General features: G+C 46.0%; 1 protein-coding gene across 3 annotated transcripts in view; it reads left to right on the forward strand.

The window, feature by feature from the left end:
- Positions 1 to 23,674, forward strand: part of MYO18B (myosin XVIIIB) — a 286,207-nt gene that overhangs the window by 227,111 nt on the left and 35,422 nt on the right. For all 3 annotated transcript variants that reach the window (XM_074390993.1, XM_074390995.1, XM_074390994.1), the window contains exon 40: positions 20,010 to 20,140. In XM_074390993.1, the coding sequence (XP_074247094.1) occupies positions 20,010 to 20,140 (131 nt within the window). The remainder of the gene's footprint in view (positions 1 to 20,009; positions 20,141 to 23,674) is intronic.

Consider the following 23,674-nt stretch of genomic DNA (forward strand, 5'->3'; position numbering starts at 1 on the left):
GAGGCTGAGGCACGAGAATTGCTTGAACCTGGGAGGTGGAGGTTGCAGTGAGTGAAGATCGTGCCACTGCACTGCACTCCAGCCTGGATGGCAAAATGACTCTGTCTCAAAAAAAAAAAAAAAAAAAAAAAAAAAAAAAAAAAAAAGAGATAGACAGAAGAGACAGGATCTCCTCCCACCTGGATCTCACCCACACAGTCCACTTCACAATTTAGTTTGTGGTTTCTGCCCCTGTATTACTAATTTTTTTTTCTTGCTTCTAGATCTTGTTCCTCAAGGGCACTATCTACTTCCTATTGTTAAACATCACTTTCTTCTTGGCATTTTCAGTGTGGGGTCCAGGAGCTAACTACGTACTTAGTTGGTGCTCCAATATTGACTAATTTTTTTTTGAGACAGAGTCTCACTCTGTTGCCCAGGTTGGGGTGCAGTGGCATGATCTAGGCTCACTGCAACCTCCACCTCCCGGGTTCAAGCGACTCTCCTGCCTCCAGAGTAGCTGGGACTACAGGTGTGAGCCACCACACCCGGCTAATGTTTTGTAATTTTGGTAGGGAAGGGGGTTTCACTGTTAGCCAGGATGGTCTGGATCTCCTGACCTTGTGGTCTGCCTGCCTCGGCCTCCTAAAGTATTGGGATTACAGACACAAGCCACCGTGCCCAGCCAGTATTTACTAATTGTTGAGTGACCCCATGAAACATTCACACATACAAAAGTGAGAGCTTGCTCTTAAAAATGGGGTGGTGGTGGTAGCTGTCAGTATCAATCAAAAGGGTTTCCTGAGCACATCGCTCCTTCAGGGCTTTGCATTTTTAGAACATAGAACAATAGCACCTCTTAGAACCTTCTGACCATAGAAATATAGAATGTTGGATGTAGGACAGAACCCAGTGGCTCTTGACCTGGAGTCCCTCCAGTTTTCTCCCACGGGGTGATTTCGGCAGACAGAACAAGCAAAATGCAGTCATGTCTCTGATATTTAGATTTTTTTCTCTCTCTCTATAACATATATGAATACCCTAGGATGGTGGTTCGGCAGCCACCAGCTTCATAGGGATATTTAAATTGAATTGATAGGAAATAAAATTTAAAATTCAGTTTCTCAGTCACGCTGGCCACGTATCAGGTGATCCATAGCTACATGTGACTAGTGGCTACCATACTGGACAGCAAGCATGATCTCAAGCAGGCGTAATCCTTGTGTGCATAATCCAAATGCTTATCTCTGTGTTCCCACCTTCTTTGCGGTTCCCTTCCAGACTGCTCCCTAGGGTGGGGGTGGCTGGGCTCCATGCCACTGCCTCTCTGATCCCTTTTGAACTCCCATATGGCTTTTCTCATCATCCCATCCTTGTCACAAGCAGGGGGACCTGTTTCTGAAGAAATACAGACTCAACTGAGCCTCATTTGGTCCCATAGCTCTTTTGGGTCAAAGCTCAACTGTGTCTTAGGTCACGCTAGTCTTTGGACAGCGAGGAGGCAAAGGGTACCATCTCCCATCTGTATTTCATCCATTTTCCCCACAAGGTACCATCAACTTGCATTTTTTGAAAAATCAATTTACTCACTAAACTCTTTTATGTCTGCTAATTATTGTTCATACCTTTTCTTCCTCTAATACAACCGCATCTCTTAAGTGTCAGTATGGCTGCTTGACAATGAGACCCGCCGAATCTCAGCATTTGGAATGATAGCATCCTAGAACTTTGATGTATAAGAACTTACAGCCTTCAAGACAGAAAATCCCAGGATTAATAGAATCTTGAATCATTCGACACACATAATGTTAAAATCTTATTAAATAGAACCGTGTGAATTTGCCATTTGCATAGGTCAAAAATGGTTCAGTATAGCTGATTGTAACTGGCTCAACATAATAGAAATAGGGAATATTGAAATCTACACATTCTTAGAATCGTTAGCTCCTGATGCCACACAGTTTTAGAACTTTAGGATTTTAGAACAGGGACCAGTAAACTTTTGCTGCAAAGGGCCAGGTAATAGATATTTTCAGTTTTGCAGACCAGACTCTCCATCTCAACCTCTGAAGCCTGTCAATTAAGAATGAAAGAAGCCATAGTCAATGCATAAATAAATGCATAGCTGTGCCCCAAGAGAACTCAATTTACGAAACCAGGCAGGAGGCCAGATTTGACCTGAAAGCTGCAAATTGCTGCCCCTGTTTTGGAACATAAGACAGAAAGGCGGCCAGCTGCGGGTGCTCACACCTCTAATCCCAGCATTTTGGGAGGCCAAGATGGGTGGATCACAAGGTCCAGAGCTCGAGACTAGCCTGACCAATATGGTGAAACTCCATCTCTACTAAAACTACAAAAATTAGCCAGACATGGTGGGAAGCGCCTGTAATCCCAGCTACTCTGGAGGCTGAGGCAGGAGAATCACTTGAACCTGGGAAGTGGATGTTGCAGTGAGCCTAGATTATGCCACCTGCACTCCAGCCTGGGCGACAGAGCAAGATTCCATCTCAAAAAAAAAAAAAAAAATCTGAAAGAGTCCCACTAAGCACTTGGATTTGCACAGGAAACACACAGACCTCTCAGTGGTTCCAAAGGGTCCCATTCAAATGTGGAGCCATTTTAAGCCCAGTTTTGGTTGCTTCAGTCCGCTGTCTGTTTCAGGGCAGTGTCTGGCCTCCAGAGAGGGAATGGGGGGATGAAGGAGCCTTTGGAGGCTGTGACTAAAGTGACCCCTGGCAATGGGAGACAGTCAAAGAGCCATGTCCCAGAGCTGGAGAAAAACCGGGGCGGCCCATGGAATCAATGCCTGGCTTGCAAAGTGCTGGAAGACCTTGTAAGTCTAGCCCCTCGATCAGAAGCAAAAGATGATCCTGAGTGCCGGGGAGGGTAGAATTGATGGACCTGGCAAGAGTCAATGGGCCCCAGCTGCGAAGTGAATTTGATGAGGCTGTTCATCCAAGGGGCGTGCACAACCAGGCCATAAGCTTGAGATGTGGAGGGAGAAGAAAGAGCACACCACTTAGCAGTTGTTTTTCTTTCCTGCTGAGTCAATAAGTGAATAAATGGACCATGAGTGGCCAAGTGGCTGATATAATTTTAGACTCCATCAAAGGAAGATCGCAAATGTATATGACGTAGCTTCAATGTCTTTATGTTCCGCTACTGTCAGCCCTGGCATCCTAATATCCTGGTCTGGGAGGCATCTGAAAGGGAGGCAGAGGGCAGCCTGGGGACTGACATTTACTACATGTCTGCTATGTGACAGGCACTGTGCAAAGTGGTTTTGATGCACCATCTAATTACATCTACACTTTCAACCTCATGAGCAAGGAAATATTTTTATCTCCATTTTACACATTTAACAAAAGAGGCTTACAAGAGGTGAAGTGATTTGCCCAAGGCCAGATAGCTGGGAAAGATTGACACCAACATATGTGATTACCCCAAAACCTATGCTCTTAACCACAATATTGGCATTTCTCCAGTATCACCTGTTCACAGATCACCTGGGGGTATTGCTAAGGTGCAGATTCTGACTCAGCAGGTCTGGGGCCGGACCTGAGATTCTGCATTTCCAACCAGCAACCAGGTGATACTGATGCTCCTGGCCCAGAGACCTCATTTGGAGCAGCTGGTACTATATTATACTTTCTCTTTATACCAGACCCCCCGAAGTCATGAAAGGGGGAGGTTTACGTTTTTGAGATGACGTCACACAGCAAGCAGTGGTTTGTCCTGGATTCAAATTCACATCTCTCTGACTCCAGAGTCCATTTTCTGTCAAAAATAAAGTCTACCATCTACACTTATGCCTATAGCTTGACCCCCAGCTGGGGGTGATTTTGTTCTCCCAGGGAACATTAGGAAGTATCTGGAGACATTTTTTGTCTGGCATAACTTGGGTAGGGGGTGGTGCTGATATCCAGTGGGTAGAGGCCACAGATGGTGCTAAGCATTCTGAAATGTACAGGATATCCCCCCCACCCCCACAAAAAATTACCCACTCCCAAATATCCCTAATGCCGAGGTGGGAAAACTCTGCTTTCTAGCTCAGTGTCTTTTGGTCAGAAATAAAAATCCTCCAGAACCTCCCTCTTGAGGCCACTCAGTGCACTTAATTTAGAGTGAGTGGACAGTTCAACCAATTCCACTAAAAAATGGCCATGGATAAATAAGAGCCGTAACTACCAAAAAAGTCCATTGTGCAATCAATAGCTGGAACTTTCCACTACTTTAAGATGAGGGCTCGATGCTCACAGCTCTGTAATACCCTAGCGCCTCAGCAGATGGAAGCCAATCAAGTCCAGAAATCATTGTCTTAATCTTAGTCATTAACATGCCTGGCCTCACGCTGTTTATTGGCGTCTTTTGCTGCTTATGTTGCATGCTCTGTTTTCTCTGACGGTGGCTTTTGCCTTCACCCCGTTTCTGAGGAAGACAGCCTTGACTCTGATCCCAGCCTGGGGAAGGCTAGGATCTGGCATCGATCACCAATACCAATATCTCTGTTCCATGTGCTCCCTAATCAATTCTTGGAAGAACATATCTAATAATACAAGACTATCGATGAGGCTTGATTTGTCTGGGAGGGATCGTTTTCGCCTCCTTATTTGAGCTCAGTTAAGATGTTTCTTGGGCCTGTGGAAAATGCTGACTGGGGCTTCAGTTGTTACCAGGTGACGGGCTATGCCTGAAGAGAGAAGTGGGTCTCTGAAGAACAAAGAAGCAGGGTGATAGATAATTATCTCCTATGCATTCAGCTCCTAACACATTACAAAGCACCTGAATGTAACTTGGGCTGTACGATGCTCTGTATTGAAGATAGGGAAGGAATTAACATCTACTGTGGAGTTGAGGGGCTGACTCAAGGATGTCCTCATTGGTACCTGGGGAGTCTGAACGAATGTGGGATCAATTTCCATGTCTTGCAATGAATATGGTTCTCAGTCTCGTCTCTGTGCTATTTCTCCCTGGCTATGCCTATCTGCATAGCCATTGGGATACAGTCATTTTAATCCCAGCTTGCCTGGATGGCCTTACAAATCAAGCCTCATCGATAGTCTTGCATTATTAGATATGTTCTTCCAAGAATTGATTAGGGAGCACATGGAACGGAGACATTGGTATTGGTGATCGATGCCAGATCCTAGCCTTCCCCAGGCTGGGATCAGCGTCAAGGCTGTCTCCCTCAGAAATGGGGTGAAGGCAAAAGCCACCAGCAGAGAAAACGGAGCATGCAACATAAACAGCCAAAGACGCCAATAAAGAGTGTGAGGCCAGGCATGTTAATGACTAAGATTAAGACAATGGTTTCTGGACTGTTGGCACATTGGCAATGCCAGTTGTATCTCATTCTTGGGCGTGTGGCCTGACAGTGAGGAAGTGGGACATAGGATGAGCATGTTTTGGTGGAGAGGAGACAGGAGGGACTTGGAGGCCCATGCTGGGCATTACAACAGTTTGGCTAGTAAAGTTTAGGGCAGATTCCTGGGTGGAGAGAATGAGGGGCACTGGGAAGACTGGGGTGAGAGTGAGAAAGCATCAAAACAGAGGAGACCGCCAGGTTGGCATGTTTCACAAGCTGTCAGTCAATAGTTCTAAGAACAGGAAAGGGAGCTGATGTTTATTAAGCACCTGTTATAGTCTACGCAACGTGTCAAACACTTCCCCTCATCAATGACTCTTCAACTAGATCTATAGCACAGGAATCCTATTATTATTCCCACTTTGCAGATGAGAAAACTGAGGGCCAAGCGGGTGACAAGAGTTGCTTGGGGTCACATTGTAAATAGTGGAGCTGGGTTGCAAGCTCGTCTGTGTGCATCGAAGGTCCATGTTGGTAAGACCTACTGCATGCTGCCCAAGTCATCAATCTAGGGCAGGAGGAGTTTAAAGTTAAAGCATTTATGTGGTGACTTTTCAGCAGAGGAGTGACATGATCAGGTCAAAGAAATTCCTCCTTGGATGCTTTGTGGAGTTCAGTTTCGAACAGGCTAGATTGATGACAGGAACACCAGTTTAAACCTATGTGAATCCTGGCCAGGTGCAGTGGCTCATGCCTGTAATCCCAGCCCTTTGGGAGGCCAAGGCAGGTGTATTACTTGAGGTCAGGAGTTCGAGACCAGCCTGGCTAACATGGTGAAACCTCTACTAAAAATACAAAAATTAACAGGGCGTGGTAGTGCATGTCTATAGTACCATCTACTCAGAAGGCTGAGGATTGCTTGACTCTCGGAGGCAGAGGTTGCAGTGAGCTGAGATCACATCACTGCACTCCTGGGCAACAGAGTGAGACTCTGTCTAAAAAAAACAAACAAAACAAACAAACAAACAAACAAAAAAAACAAAAAACCTGTGTGAATCCTTAGGAGATAATGATGACGACTAAATTTATAAAAAGAGAAGAGAGCAGAGGGAAGATGCAAGAGATTGTACTGATGAGATACCTGAGGCCTAGAGAAGGGATCCGGGGTAAGTTATAAATTGTTGCCATGCGAAACTTCTTTGGAGACAAAATCCAATGGCCACTTGAGAAGTTTCAGAGTCCATTTTCCCTATTTCTGCAATCACATGGGCTGGTGGGCTGAGAAGAAATATGAGCTGCATTTCCATTTAAATTGAAATAAGACATGTCAAAGGTGGCGTAGTAATTACCAGCTGGAACAATGGCAGTATGGTGTGGGAAGTGTAGTGTCAGTATACGCGGTGCAGATAATTTTTGCATTCGAGACTTAATTATGTTGATATAATTATTCCCCTGTCAGGAAAATTGGGTGGCACAGATATGTCATATTTGTGTTTGAGCAGAAAAATGAAATGCCTTTTTTTCTTTATTCAGAGAGCAATTGGGTGGATGACTCTGGGAAGTTGGGAGTGGGGTGTTTGGAGTTTACCCCTGGTCAGGATGTCTGTTTGCAGCTGGGAGTTTTGTGAATCCTCTGCTCAGCTGATACCAACTTTGAGAAGGTTGCTGGGGTCCCATGATGGCTCTTCTTTGCTCCTTTCTAAGGATGCTGCATCAGAAGTCACAATCCGGAGGGGATTTTGGGGGCTGGAAAAGCTAGGAGCTCTGAATAGCAAGAACTTTAGGGAACTTTAGAGAGATTTCTTTAAAAAAATTTTTTTTTGCAAACCTTGTGACTCAACCCAAGGTAGAGTTGCGTGCCTTGAAGCCTGATCCCCGCTCCCTTCCCCTTTCCCTTCTCCACCCCAATGCCCCAAGAGAGCCTCAGCCACATCCTCCACCCCAGTGTGTGAGAGTTTTCAGGAGTCTGTACCGTCCACTCCTCCCCAACTGTCAGGGACTCCAAGAATCAAGCACAAAGCCCCTTCCTCACCACTGATGCTCCAGTTCCTGGCACCATGATTACCCAAGCAGCTGGAATGGTGTCCAGACAGAAATGATCCGTCTAAAGTGGTTGAAAGGGAGAGAGGGGTGCACTTGCAAGGGAGAGGACAGGGGTAGGAAACACCCGGGTTCTAGTTCTTACTCTGCCACCCCATGACTGAGCAATCTTTACCAGGTGGCTTCCTGCTGTAAGCCTCCGTTTTGGCCCCGGGTATCTTGCATGTATGTTCACAGATGCTCTTGTGATGTGTGAATGCACACAGCAGTGCAGCCAACTTAGACATTCTGCAGGCAAGCTCTTTATCATCTACATTTTAAACAGCTCAAGTTGCCTAAATGTTAACTTTCCAGAAAGCTATAAAGACCTTCAGGCAACAGCTGAGGGCATTTAAAAACCATCATTTGAAAAACAAGAAGAGAAAGGAAAGACCAGAAACAGGTGCCTGGAGCAGTGAGCCCTTCTGCCTCAAGATAAGGGTGAATCCCGGCAAGTAAAGCTGGGTGGTGTACGGTTCCATAGAGTCCCCTGCGTGGCTGCAGAGCCAACGCCATTCTGCCTTTAATATAAAAGTGTTTTACCTGAGTTTGAGTCAAATAGATGTATCTATTCACATATGCAGAAATGATCACAGGATGGAAATACACTAACATATTTATTAAGAGCAGTTGTCCCCAAGTAATAGACTTAAGGATGATTTCTAATCGTTTTCTTTTGTCACTTTCTAAATGTTCTAAATTCTCTACAGTGAATGCTTCTAGAAACATAAAAGCAAAGCAATGGTGTTTAAAAGAGAGAAAATAGCACGTGGTGTTGTCTTAGAGTTTTGGGGCAGCTATAACAAAGTGCCACCAACTGCATGGCTTAAGGCAACAGAAAGGAATTGTCCCACAGTTCTGTAGGCTGAAGTCCAAAAACACGAGGTGTCAGCAGGGCCATGCTGTCTCCAGAGGCTCCAGGAAAGAAACCGTTCTGTGTTTGCCTCCTAGCTTCTAGTGGGTCACTGGAAAATTTTGATCTAGATACATCACTATAATTCTCAATCTTCATGTGACATTCTCTCTGTGTCCTCACATTCTCCTCCCTCTAAGCGTATCTCTGTGTCCAAGCTTCCCCTCCTTATAAGGACACCAGTCATATTGGATTAGGATGCATCCTGATGACTTCATTGTGACTTGATTACCTCTGTAAAGACCTTATCTCTAAATACAGTTACATCCTGAAGTCCTGGGGATTAAGACTTCAACCTGTCATTTCTGGGGACCTGATTCAACTCCTAAACAGACGTGTTTCTAGAGATGAGAAGTTCTTGCGTTATAGATGTGGGAGTCAATCGAGATGGGACACATGTGAAGATCTTTTGGTGTTACCTTGACAGCCAGCCTCCCAGATAGTTCTTGGCGATCTGTGTCTCTGGCATCCACACCCCTGCGCCGTCCCCTCCCATACTGCCTCAGAGTTGGTCTGTGTGACATAGAGATTATATCAGTGGTAATAGGTTGTCCCTTCTGAGGCTAGGCTAGGAAAGACATTTGGGGGTAGGAGAATCACTTGAGGCCAGGAAGTCAAGACCAGCCTGGACAACACAGTGAGATCCTATCTCTACAAAAAATAAAAATAAAAATAAAAATTAGTCTGGTGTGATGGTACATGCCTGTAGCCCCAGCTATTCAGGAGGCTGAGGCAGGAGGACCATGTGGGATCAGGAGTTTGAGGCTGCAGTGAGCCATGATGGTGCCACAGCACTCCAGCCTGGGCCACAGAGTGAGACCCTTTGTCTAAAGAATGATTATAACATAATAAAAGACCTTTGGCTTCCGCCTTGTTCTCTCTTGGATCGCTTGCTATGGGAAAACCAGCCACCGTAGCATGAGGGCACGGAAGCCGCTCAGTGGATGTATTAGTCCATTCTTGCATTGCTATTACGACTCCCTGAGACTGGGTGATTTATAAAGAAAAAGAGATTTCATTGGCTCATAGCTCCGATGCTGTACAGGAAGCATGGCTAGGGAAGCCTCAGGAAACTTACAATCACGGCAGAAGTCAAAGGGGAAGCATGCAGGCCCTACATGGCTGGAGCAGGAGGAAGACAGAGAAGGGGGAGGTGCTATACACACTTTTAAACAACCAGATCTTGTGGGCACTCATGAGCTATCAGGAGAGCAGCAAGGGAGAAATCTGCCTCCGTGATCCAGTCAGCCCCACCAGGCCGGCCCCTCCTCCAATACTGGGGATAACGGTTTGACGTGAGATTTGGGCAGGGACACAAATCCAAACCGCATCAGTGAAAGACCCTTGAGACAGAGAGCTGAGCCTTCCTGCCAACAGCTAGCAAGGACGTGAGGCCTCCCACCAGCAGCCACATCAGTGAACCTGCTTGGAAGGGGACCCTCCAACTGCCATCAAGCCTGCAGACAACCAAAGCCGTGGCTGGCATTTCGATAGATCCTGTCCTCATTCCCTCTTGCTGCCGCAACAAGCAACCATGAACACAGTGTCTTAAAAAAAGAACACAGATTTGTTTTTTTAGCGTTCTAGAGGTCAGATATCTGAGACGAGTCTAAAGGCATTCAAAATTTAGGTATCACCAGGGTTTGTGCCTTCTGGAGACCCCAGGGGACAATCTCTTCCAGCCTCTTCCAGCTTCTAGAGTCAGCCAGCATTTCTTGGCTCCTGGGTGCACCACTCTAATCTCTACTTTTATTTCCGCATTGCTGCTTCCTTCCCAACTGCCCCCTTGCCTCCCTCTTTTCTTTTTGAGATGGAGTTTCACTCTTGTTACCCAGGCTGGAGTGCAATGGCGCGATCTCGGCTCACCGCAACCTCCTTCTCCTGGGTTCGGGCAATTCTCCTGCCTCAGCCTCCTGAGTAGCTGGGACTACAGGCACACGCCACCATGCCCAGCTAATGTTTTGTATTTTTAGTAGAGACGGGGTTTCACCATGTTGACCAGGATAGTCTCGATCTCTTGACCTCGTGATCCACCCGCCTCGGCCTCCCAAAGTGCTGGGATTACAGGCGTGAGCCACCGTGCCCGGCTGCCTCCCTCTTACGAAGACCCTTATGATTGATTATGTTAGGGCCTACCTAGAGAATCCAGGATGATCTCCTCCCACCCCAAGATCCTTAACATAATCACATCCACAAGATGCCTTTTGCCATATAAGGGAATGTATTTACATGTTGCAGAATTAGAACGTGGACATCTTTGGGAGGACTTTATTCACCCTGACAAGTACCTTGAGCCAGAACCACCCAGATAAACTACTCCTGAATTCTCAACCCACAGAAACTATGAGAGATAATAAATGATACTGAATATTTCAAAATCCTAAGTGTTTAGGTAATCTGGTATACAGCAATATATAACTAACACAGAATGGGGATCTGTAAGTCTGCACTTGATTCTGTAGCCCTTGAAAATAATAATTCTGGTGGTTGAGCACAATGGTTCACATCTCTAATCCCAGCAGTGAGAGGCAGAGGCGTGAGGATCGCTAGAGGGCCAGAGTTCAAGGTCAGTCTGGGCAACATAGTGAGACTCCATCTCTACAAAAACCAAACCAAAACAAAACAAAAATACCTAAGTGGATGTGGTGATGTGCACCTGTAGTCCTAGCTACTGAGCAGGCTGAGGAAGGAGGATCATCTGCCCTAGCTTGGGTGGCAGGGCAAAACTCTTGTCTCAAAAAATAACAAAAAAGAAAATCATAATTCTGGACGTCTTAATGACTATTTTCCTCAAGATATGCACATAGAAAAGTGTGCAAATATGTAAGTGAACAGTTGGATGAATTCGTGCATACTGAAAACTCTGTTGTCTGTCTTAAATAATTGAAGCCTAAAATGATCTTGGATGCTTTGGAGCTCTGGACCACTTATTGCCTCTTCACTTTAAGACCTGCTCCTACCCCTTCTCTGCTCTGCTGTAGAATGACAGAAAGCGACATTTCCTGGTTTCTTTGACCTCTGCTAGGTTCCACCAATGCAAGGCAGGGATGGACAATTGAAGTCAAAAGGAAAGGAGAAGAAGGATATCTGTCTTCCCTTGGCACTACCTTGAGGCATCCACAGAAGCAGCAGCAGTGCGTCCTTTTAATTCTGGATCTTCTCAGGGTCTCTCCTTCTCCGTGAAGCCCGTTTCCTCTGGGCAGCACTACAGAGGTCTCCCTTCCCATTGGATGGCGCAACTCCTTAGCTTTTCTGTGCACTCCTAGGCTGGCAGTGCCTCCCTGCTGTTGCTCATCTCTCCTGGCTTCTCAGTTTTTCCATCACGTGGGTCACACATTTTCTGTGTTAAATTCCCTCGGTTGAATGACCTCAAGCGGTTTCTGTTTTCCCAAAGCATTCTGTCAAATCCTTCCAGCTTCAACGACGCAAGTACCAGAGTCTTAGACGCTATTTTCTGAAAAATGAAGTTGTCCTCATTAGACACAAGCAGCCCTCATCTTTTTCGTGTCTTTACTTAGAAAGAAGGACATAGGAACTTATGGACTAAGTATGTGCTGCTGCTTTAGGTAGGTGAGATGTACACGATTTTACATTATTTCATTTGTTCCTTGTAATACCTTTTGCCAAGGAATAAGATACTACCGTCATTTTAACCGATGAGGAACTGAAGGTAAGAAAGGATTAGTAACCTTTTAAGGTTCACTGCTTCGGGGTTCATCTTTTTCTAAAGCCATTTCTGTTCCTGCTGCTTGTGATGGTCTTAGCAGTTCACATCTCTCTCTCTCCCCACCCACCGGGGTCTCTCTGGAAGTGTGATTAGCTTCAGCTTCACTCAGTTCCACAGAATACTCACCAATCCTTAAGGAGAAATTAACCCACGAACCGACTAACTAATACAAATGTCTTCTTTGAGGATCTGAAAACCATTTCTAGGAGGATTGGGATTATTTTAAAATGTGGCAGAGGCTGGGTGCGGTGGCTCATGCCTGTGATCCCAGTGCTTTGGGAGGCCAAGAAGGGTGGACCACTTGATGCCAGGTTTTGAGACCAACTTGGGGAACATAGCAGGACCCTGTCTCCACAAAAAATTATTTAAAATAATATCTGGGTGTGATGGTGCATACCTGTATCCCAGCTACTCAGGAGGCTGAGATAGGAGGATTGCTTGAGCCCAGAAAGTCAAGGTTACAGTGAGCTATGACTGCACCACTGCACTCTCCAGTCTGGGCAAGAGAGTGAGACCTTGTCTCTTAAAAAAAAAAATATGTGCAGCAGAGTTGAGAGTGTTGGTTGATGCTGGCAGATGAAGCGCAGGACAGCAATGAAATGAAACGCTTGGCTTGATGAGTTGAGGGAATGGATTCTAGCCCCTGATTGCTGGGGTCTCTGCTGTGATTGATTAGGCATGCCTACTATGTGTGAAGAAAAGGACAGGAGGTATTGTTGGATATTTGCTGACCTTTTAGAAATTGTGAAGGCCCCAACTTTAATCTATCATTTTCCAGCTATATGAATTTGGGACCTTTGATGAGTCTTTCTGTGTCTACTATCACATCATAACAATAGAATAATACTGAAGTGGGTGGATCACTTGAGGTCAGGAGTTTGGGACCACCCTGGCCAACATGGTGAAATCCTTTCTCTACTAAAAACACAAAAATTATCCAGGCGTAATGGCAGGCACCTGTAATCCCAGCTACTGGTGGGGGCTGAGGCAGGAGAATTGCTTGAACCTGGTGGTTGCAGTGAGTTGAGATCATGCCATCGCATTTCAGCCTGGGCAATAGAGCAAGATTCCCTCTCAAAAAAGATGATGATGATGATGATAATAATAATAATGCAATGAATCGTCAGGATCATTATGAGGAAAGGACCCTGTAGAATGATGACCAACTTCTCCCCAGTCTTTATTCCTGCTGGAGACTGGGCATACATTTGGGTTTTCTTAGGGCCACTCCAACTCTTTCCTTTCCCAAAGTGGAAGTAAACACTACCTTCTCACTCCATTACCACTGTGACCTGTCCCAATTACTGCATTGCCAATGTGGCCTTTGAGCTCTTGATGGAACACGATTCACAGGGTTTGGGATTCTTTTTTTTTTGAGATGGAGTTTTGCTTTGTCACCTAAGCTGAAGTGCAGTGGTGTGATCTTGGCTCACTGCAACCTCCGCTTCCCGGGTTCGAGCAATTCTCATGCCTCAGCCTCTGAGTAGCTGAGACTACTGGCATGTGCCACCACTCCCAGCTAACTTTTTTGTATTTTTAGTAGAGCCAGGGTTTCACCATGCTGGTCAGGCTGACCTCAAATGATCCACATGCCTCAGCCTCCCAAAGTGCTGGGCTTAGAGGCATGAGCTACCGCACCCAACCCACGGGGTTTTTATTCCCCCACTTTATACCCTCCAGCCTAATTTCTCCCAGGCAAGTGACCCTGGGAAAATTTGAAGGAAGCAATGGCAGTTCCTCTTAGCCTTCCTTTCTGGGAGAGATTCCCTCACCTGCAGAGACATAGGCATCCTTAGATGGAACAGGAACAATTAGAAGCAGAGCTGGAAAGAGCCATGGACTGCAGTCAGGACACTTGAGCTTTGTTCTAGATCTTTCTTGGTTGTGTGTCCCTAGGAAAATGAGTTAAACTCTCTGAGCCTTAGCCTGCTCATTTGTAAAATGGACACCACAAGGTGATGAACATTACCTCTCAGCCTTGAGCAGGTGGATAAGGAGACTGTTTATTGTAGCATCAGAGAGGAATAAGGCTGTATTTTTTTTAACTTGCCTATGATAAAGATAATTCTTACTCTTTACAGAAAATCTTGGGGAGTGCTGAAAGGAACGTAAAAATTGCCTGATATCTTACCACACAGAGATAATAACCATTGCTGCTACTTCGCTGCAATAATCTCAGCTCACTTTTTATGTTTCTATAGTACTTGACTCTGAAGGTTTCAATAAAGATTAAATGAGATAAAGTATTTTAAATGTTTAGCAGAGTGCCTGTGTATGTGGGAAATATACATAAATATATTCACTTATTAATGAAATACATATTTATTATGTTCAAGGTTTATTAAATATTTAAGGATATGAAAATACTTGATTATTTTCATCAAGTTTTTGGTTATACCCTCATCTATAGGATAAAGTACATGGTACAGGCAAAATTAAACTCCGTTTAATTTTTGAGTTGAAGCCAGAAAGGAATGCTGATTGCTGATTCTAATCAGCAACTAGACTCTAATAAATATGTATGTCCTTCATATTTGCTAGGTAAAGTATCTGCCAGATGCTGGAAATATTAGTTGTGTATCGACACAAGCACATCTTGTACACACACGTTCGCATATATACATGTTTATATATATATATAATAGCATGTATGTGTAATTTTTTAGCACCAGTTTCTGTAATATTTTCTGCTTGTCTTTATTAAATCAGAAGAAAGCAACAAGATGAGTTTTTGTCAAGTTTCAAAAGTGTTTTGAGACAGTCCGATCTATGGTGTAAATTGTGTGGCACAGGTGAAATTAACTTTGGGCGGCCTTGGGAGACACCTCAGAAGGTTTGAGAGGCGACCTCTAGAGCTGCAGAAATCAACAAATGAGAGTCCTGTCCATTTGTAGAGAAGAGAGGGTCCTCTGAAGATTGAGATGCTCTGGGCAGAGAAAACAAACAACAAACAATAGTTTTAAATATTAGCCTCTAATTGAACATCACAAGAGGAGATGATTTTAACTGGAGCCATTAATTATCATACGAGCTGCTTCTCACATGGGTAACTCTGTGATATGCTCCTGAGGGAGTAGCCTGGGAGTTTAAAAATCGTGGTTCTCTCGTGATGCTGGGGACTTTGGCAAGTATGCATTTTATCTACATACTACTACATGTCACACATACTACACATTATCGTACTGGTCTCCACGTACATGAGATATATATATATATGTATATCCTCTGTATATTATGTACGTATCATGTATATTATGTATGTGTTAGTTAGAATGTGTAATACCTTTATCCTTCCCTCCTTTGCCACTAATAGTCATACAATACCACCATTCATTTCAACCCAAACATGTAATGTGTGCCTCCTGGATTCCACACACCGCAATACAGATAGAGATTAGTTCCTTCCAAGAACATAAGCTCCCTGGAAGTGAGAACTTTATTTCTATTGCCGGTGCCTAGATCATCGCTCCATGCCGTACGTGCTCAACACGTGTTTATTAAATGTACATATGTATGAATGAATAATATATGAATATATAATATACACTAGGATGTATGGATGTTGTGTGTCTCCTACAGTGGGTACACCATTATATTGTAGTTTTAGATTACCCCAGGCGTGTGGTGTGTATCTTAGTGGATTTCTGTCTATGCATCTAACTATCTAAATCATTTTGTAACCTAATTTCCCCCCACCTCCCAGTGTCCCTCCATACTTCAAATCTCTTAAGATAATGGAGAGGACCAAGCTCACACCTGACATCAAAACACAGCCCCACTTCCATGGAGCAGCCCTGAGCCAGGCCGGAGCAAGTGAGCATGATTGTCAGATGCAGCCACTGCTATCCACCCACTTCCTGTTTCATGAGAGGGGCACCTGCCCATTTCCCCTTCTGCTTGTGCACCCCTTCCACGTCTCCGGAGGGGTCTCTGGCTGGGGCCTTGTTTTATCTGCCCCACGGAGACTGTTTGGGGCACTGCATTTGTTTAGCCTAAGGAAATGGTCTCTGCAATCAGCAGACTCTGTTTGGTTTTGGAGTTGAAGCAGGAAAGATTTGCTGATTGCTGATTACGCCAACACTGAATTTCTCCAAGCTTTCTCCTCGGGGTGCGCCCACTGAGTCTGATGCTTCCCCAGCAGATGGAGGATTGGATGCAGAGGGTGGCGAGGGGGCAATGATGGAGGGTGGAAGATACTGGCAGGTTCCCCGAACGCGGTCGTTGGTCCCCGTACCCTAGCCTAACGATGGCTTTCTGGTTCTCACCTCTTCTCCCCGTGTCTAAGCCAACTCACCTCCTATGCAGCCCTTGATTTTTTTCATGTCTTTTCTCCTCAGGATCTTCAGAGCCAGAGTCTCACATTCCAATCTTTTTTATTTGCTTTGTGACCTTGACAAATCTCCTCGGTGACCTGGGGATGACACTGTCCTTTCTGAGGCTCCTCCTCCTCCTATGAGGATTAAAGGATAGCTATGCCACTGCTGGTCAAGTTTCCACTCGGCCAAGCTCATGTACTCCTCGAAAGAGCCCTGTGAGGGATGGTCTGCTACTGACCTCATTTCACCGATGAGGCAACTTAGGTTCAGAGATGTTAAGTAACTTGCTGGAGGTCACACAGCCAGTGAGCAGCAGAGCTGGGATTTGAATCCCGGCAGCCTGGCTCCAAAGCCTACTTTCACTTTTATGATATTATAGATTTGGCCCATTTTAGACTCCTATATCTTCTGTCCGCTTGCTTAGTCCCAGGCCAGGCCCACCCATCCCTGAGACACAGTGCCTCCTTCTGTCTTTCTCCTCTACCCTCCAAGAAGCTCCCTGAGGGTGTAGACTGTACCCCTTGCTGCTCCTGCATGACAGAGACGCGGGCAAATTTCACCCAAGAAAAGCAAGGAGGGGACATCTCTACCCTTTTCTCATGTCGCAGCACATGTGACCTAAAGGATTCCCCCACCTAAGAACCCAAGACCTGGATGCTTATCTCAGCTTTGTGGCCTCCCAGTGGCATGGCCTCAGACAGGTCATTTGGTTAGACATTCATTGAACCAATGTTTATAGGATCCACTGTATTTAACACATAACCCATAATGGCCCAGACTTGCGGACTTGGGATAGAATCTAAAGTAGAAACACAGATTTTTCTGCCTCTGTGTCTTACAAAGACACAGGTGCCACATCTGGGAGAAAGTGGCTAATGCCCAGTGGCACCATCGTCCTGGCCCATTAGAACAGAGTGGAGCTTGGGCAAGCGCTCCCGGAAGCTGCCGGGAGTTTGCACCCAGCCATTTTCTAGCTGTGTTTATGAGCTGACATGCCGATGTCCTGGGAGGAGCACCCCCTCCTTCACAGTCCCTCGATGTCCTTTATTTCCTCTGACAGCCTGGCGGCCCCAGTCTTGGGTCGTCTCTCACCTTGTCAAGGCTGAGATGGGGATTTCACAGTTGGTGGCTTCAGTCCACCGGATGGACTGCCAGCCCTTCTCATGCCGCCTCAGCGGCTCCCTTCCCACCACCCCTTCTCCCTCTCATCAGCTCAGCCTGGCCCTTAGCCTTGGTGTTTGCCTGCTGCTTCTCGCTTTCTCAAATCAGAAACCATTTGAAAGAGACAGACTTCTAATAACGTGAATGGACAAGCCGATCTGCAGAGAGCTGAGTGTGTCCCTGTCATGGTCTTTGCTGACTTCCTTTGAGGAATGCAATCATAGCCCCAGAAAGATCACTGTACTGGGAGCCGCCAAGCCCAGGGTTCAAATCCCAGCTCTGAACCTTTCCCGAGTGACCTTGCTGGCTTTACTTTCCTCATCAGCAAAATAAAGAAAAATGAGGTCAGTTGCGGTGGCTCATGCCTGTATTCCCAGCGCTTTGGGAAGCCGAGGTGGGCAGATCACTTGAGGTCAGGAGTTGCCTGGCCAATATGCCAAAACCCTGTCTCTACTAAATAATACACAAATTGGCCAGGCCTGGGAGTGGGTGCTATAATCCCAGGCTACTTGGGAGGCTGAGGCAGGAGAATTGCTTGGACCTGGGAGGTAGAGATTGCAGTGACTGAGGTCTGGCCACTGCACTCCAACCTGTACAACAGATCCAGACTTTGTCTTTTAAAAAAAAAGAAAAAGAAAAATAGAAAAATGACTCCAGGCTAAGAGAGGAGCTGTGAGCCATTCCTTTTCACTCAGTTCCATGGGGAGCTGGGAACTGCACTTTGACTCCACATCCTCAAATTTCTCCCGTCCTCACCGTCCTCATTTGGTATGTGTGTTCCTTTAAACAACAGTCCAAAAATAAACTTTACGTAATTAGAGCCGCTTACAAGAAAAATCCCATCTCTAACCCGGCTTCGCCCCATCCAAAGATATTCTCAATTCTCCGTGTTATTTGCATAGATCTGGGCGTGATCCTGCTCGGCTCTATTCAGTTTGCCTCATGTTGTTTCACAGAAGCGCTCCACGCTGCCACAATTCTTATTTCTAATGTTAATGTCTGCCTAAGAGCATCAAAGTGACACACTGTGATTTGCCTGACCATTCCCAATTGCTGGGTGATGAGGCAGGTCTCATCCTCTCCTTGTCGTCCGTAGCACCACGGCAAGCATCCCAGAGCATAGAGCTGTGTTCTGCCTCCTGATTTATCCCCTGCAAGATGAATTCCCAGGAGGTTAGATTCTGGGTCTCACCCAGGGTTTCAGGCTCAGCACTGTGGACATGCAGCCCGGATAATTCCTTGTGGGACAGTCCTGTGCATCGTTGAACAGCATCCCTGGCCTCTACCCACCAGATGCCAGCAGGATTCCCTCAAGTTTTGACTGCCAAAAATGTCTTAGACATGACCAAATGTCCTCTGGGGGACAGAAGCACTCTCAGGTGACAATCACTGTATGTTAAAGGTTAGCAGTGTGTAGGTTGCAAATTAAAGTTGGAGATTTTCCCAAGAGTCCAGATAAAATCCAATTAGAAAAGCATAAGAAAGTATTGATCACTAAGGTGAGCACTGAGAGGGGAGTCAGAGGCACTGGGCTTGAGTTCCCACTTTGCCATGAAGTCTTTGCTTCTTAAAGCCTCAGTTTGTCATCTGTGAAATGGGAGCAAGAACAGAGACTCACCTGCCGGGCCTGGGAGGCATGAGTGAGATCCTGGCTGCAAAACACGCAACACAGCTCTGGCCACAGATGGAGCTCCATAAATGCCCATTGTGTTTGCTGTTCTAGAGGGAGCCCAGCTGGGTTTTTCACCTTGGCTTTTTTTTCCTTTTCTTTTTCTTTTTGAGATGGAGTCTCACTCTGTTACCCAGGCTAGAGTGCAGAGGCGGGATCCTTTAGGATGACTCCTGAGTAGCTGGGATTACAGGAGCCCTTCACTACGCCCAGCTAATTTTTGTATTTTTAATAGCGATGGGGTTTCTCCATCTTGGTCAGGCTGGTCTTGAACTCCTGACCTCGTGATCAACCTGCCTCGGCCTCCCCAAGTGCTGAGATGACGGGCGTGAGCCACCATGCCCGGCTCATCTTTGCTTTTGCTGCTTTTGAGGACAGCAAGGTGGGGGTGCCTAGAAGACAGACTTGAAAGGAAGACATCTTTGTTATGATCTCCTCATGACCTCCTGCACCAGATTTATCCCTGGGGCTCAGCCTCCTAAACCAGACTCCATGACCCTGCTTGGTTTGCACGTTTACTCATCCATCCAAGATGGGCTGAGTAGCCACTGTACGTAGTGGTGCAGATTTAGAGCATGGCCCTGGGGTCAGATGTACTGGGAGCAGCACCGCCTGCACAGGTGAGCAAGCTCTCTGTGCCACGCCCTGGAGCATCTATTTCCTCCTCTGTGAAACATGGAATACCTGGCCGAGGATCCCGCAAACCTGTCCGCAGAGAGAGCCTCTCATGGAGAACCAACCACTTAATAGGTGCTCAGTGAACACTAGGCTCAGCCCGGGGCATGTCTCTTCCCCAGTGCATGCATGGGTGGTGCATTTCCTGTCCAAGGCCAATGCGTGTTTGCATCCTCTGTCCCCAGGAGAAGTATGTGGAGGAGCTTGCAGCAGTGAGGCAGACCCTCCAGACAGACCTGGAGACGTCCATTCGGCGGATTGCCGACCTGCAGGCAGCCTTGGAAGAAGTGGCATCCAGTGATAGTGATACTGAGAGGTAACTTACGAGGGGCTGGATGGGGCTGGGCACAGCAGGGTGGGCAGCATCCTGGGGAGCTCTATACCCTTTATCCGGGCTGGGGCCACATTCACTGGGAAACCCAAAGAGGTTCTGAGGCTGGGGGCATCACTGGCTTACTTGGGTGAGGAGAGACTGGATGGTATTGACCTCTCCTTGCTGCTGTGAAAACCTCTCACTCCAGCTCACCAAGCCTTTGGTGAAGCAATGTGACCGGAACGAGGACTTCAGTATATGGTCTTTGGCAAAGTCCACGTCCAGTCTTGGCCTAATCTGTAAAATGTGGGTAACAATATTAGGATGACCCCCAGGCAGCTGGCAAGATTGGACTGTTTTTGGCCAATAGACTGGAAGTTTTGTATATTCGATCTACCGCCTATTTCATAGGGCGGTTAGCAAGAGTTAATTGAGTTCACGGATGAACATGGCAGGTACCTAAGGGCTATATAAGGAGAAGCTATGTTTGCACAGAATAATGGACATTATTTTGGAAGGGCTATGGCTGATTAAAGGATGCAAGTTTGAGCTGGTGATCAGCGAGACCACCCAAGTTCAATGGCAGGGCTTCTCACCTGCTCACCTTTCACCATCTCTCCTGGAGTCCCAAGCTACAGTAGGCCACAGGTGGACCACTCAGTTGGGAAGAGTTTAAGGTATCCCAGCTGGGCACATGGGTCCAGGCTGTCTAGCTCCTACAGCATTCTGTTCCCAGAAGCTGCCTTTCTACCCTTGGCTCATTGCTTCTCTAGGAACCACAGCTGCCTGTCTTGCCACACATCCCCGCCCCCATTCTAGCCTCTGTGGCAAAGCCTGGGTAGCAGAGAAGACACTTTCTTCACATAGCTTTGCAGTAAGAACCTGCAGATGTGGTTCTCTCCTGCTGCCCGCAAGCTCCCCCTGTCCACCCCTGAGCAGGCCACATTAAAAGCCAGTTGTTCTTGGTCTTCCTCTCTGAAGGCTTTTATTTTTCTGTAGCCAGAACAGTCAAGCATCAGTCCTTGGGATGCATCCCTCTCTGTTTCCATCTGAGGATCCTGACTACAAAGAAGTTCAAGGTCATGCAGCAAGTTAGCTTCATACACTGAGCTAGAACACAGGTCTGCTGAGTTTCCTACCCAGACCTCTGCCATTCACACCTCTCTTTGGGGTGGAGGCAGGGGCAGCTGCTGACCTTTGGGACATGTGGGTGTGAGACAGGCAAGAGAAGCTGAGAGGGTTGCAAATCAGCTCTAGTTGAGCCAGCAGGAAGGACCAGACGTCTATATTGTCTATATTAGAGCTGACTATGAATAGTCAAAGAAAAACACGGAGAAATACACCAGCATTCTAACACTGAGGAAAGGCGTTACGGGTGACAATTTTTTTTTCTTCAAGTTTATTTATATTTTCTGAAATCTGTGCAATGAACATGAACACACATCTCCAGCTCCACTAGTACTCTCTTTAGGAGATTTTGCTAAGTTATGTACTCTATATACCGAGTTTTAGAATGCACATAACCTCCTCCCTTGATGCAGTCCTGAACTGGTCATAGCTGCTGAGGGATTTGTGATCTCAGGCTCTCCAGTGAAGATATCTGAACACAGCAGGAGCAAGACGGAGAGCCACTGGCCTCTAAAACGTTCTCGGTCAGGCACGGTGGCTCACACCTGTAATCCCAGCACTTTGGGAGGCTGAGGCAGGAGGATCACTTGAGACCAGGAGTTCAGGAACATCCTGGGAAACATAAGGAGTCCCCGTCTCTACAAAAACTCCTTTTAAAAAAATCAGGCAGGCATGGTGGCACGTGGAGTCCCAGCTACTCAGGAGGCTGAGGTAGGAGAATTACTTCAACCAAGGAGTTTGAGGCTACAGGGAGTGTGATTTGTGATTGTGCCACTGCACTCCAGCCTGGGCGACAGAGCAAGACCCCGTCTCAGAAAATAAGTAAATAAATAAAACTTCATGTTTTCGCCTCTAAATAAAAGACTTCATCTTAAAAAAAAATTCTTCAATTTGTGCAAAAGTGGCTTCCGTGCACAGCCCAAGTATTCCCGCCATTCCCTGCGAATTTGCACAGCTGTCAAACTGCTGGTGAAAGGGCAATTCTGATGTTACAGCTGCCTTCCAGCTCATGATCACGTTCAGGCTCCCACCTCCAGGGGCCCCTCCTCCTGTTTTATTCGCGTTGTGGCAGAACTTGCTATAATTACAAAAACACGTTTTGTCAATATTACCTGTTTGATGCTCGGGCTGGCTTCTCCATTCATAGAAACAACAGAGCTTTTGCATGAATTACAACAGGAATGAACGGCTGTAGTTACTACCATCTTTGGCCAAAGAGCAAAATGTTTAAATTACTTTCACTTGTGTAGCAAGAGATTGCTTTTCTAGTAAACAATCAAAGTTAAGTAAACATAACAAAATTGGAAGGAGGCAGAGGGTCCATGCTTGAAGGGTGGGTGACAGGATGGAAGAAGGTACAACATGAAGCAAGGGACAGTGTCCATCAATATATGCATGAATAAAGAAAATGTGATACGGATACACAGTGGAGTACTATTCAGCCATGAAAAAGAATGGGATTCAGTCATTGGCAGTGATGTGAATGAAACTGGAAGTCATGTTAAGTGAAATAAGCCAGACACATAAAGAGAAACATTGCCTATTCTCACTTATTTGTGGGATATAAAAATCAAAACAATTTAACCCATGGGAATAGACAGTAGGAGGTGGGCTGGCTAATGGGTATAAAGATATATTTAGAATGAGTGAATTGGGCCTGGTATTTAATAGCACAACAGGATGACTAGTCAATAATAATTTAATTGTCCATTAAAAAATAAATCGAGGAGTATAATTGGATTGTCTGTGACACAAAGGATAAGCATTTGAGGGGATGGAGTCCCCATTTTCCATGATGTGGTTATTATGTATTGCATGCCTGTGTCAAAACATCTCATGTACCCCCTAAATATGCATGCCTACTATGTACCCACAAAAATTAAAAGATGAAAACATTATAAAATGAAAAGGGAAATAAGCGGCAAGGGACAGACATCTCACTGGGGGAATGAGATCCTGGTGGTGAGTCACAGAAGGTTGCAGGCAAAGGGGCGAATCCCCTCTGGCCTTAAAGAGCCCCTGCTGCCACCCTCATCCTAGCAAGAGACACCTTTATCTCTGTTCTGATCTACCCTTTCTGAGCTCCATACCCTGGGCACCCAGGAATCCAATCTGAATTCTTTCTGTCTCACTGTTCATGATCTTCTGTCTCTAGGGCCTTAAATCTTCCTCCCTGCTGGCTTCTGATGTTTTTTTTTTTTTTTTTTTTTTCCTTGACTGGATCTCTAATTTCCACATAGCACCTGCCTCATAGCTGGAAGGGGCATCACCTGCATTTCAGAGTTGCTGTGAAGTGTGAAATGGCTACAGAATGCCAGGTGTGAAGAAATGCATCTTGTCCCTTAACGTGGAAAAACCCTGTGCAATGTGTAGGATTAGAACAATTGGAAGTAAAGGAAGAATTTGAGA

The sequence above is a fragment of the Saimiri boliviensis genome, chromosome 21 (assembly GCF_048565385.1).
Source record: "Saimiri boliviensis isolate mSaiBol1 chromosome 21, mSaiBol1.pri, whole genome shotgun sequence".
Lineage (NCBI taxonomy): Eukaryota > Metazoa > Chordata > Mammalia > Primates > Cebidae > Saimiri > Saimiri boliviensis.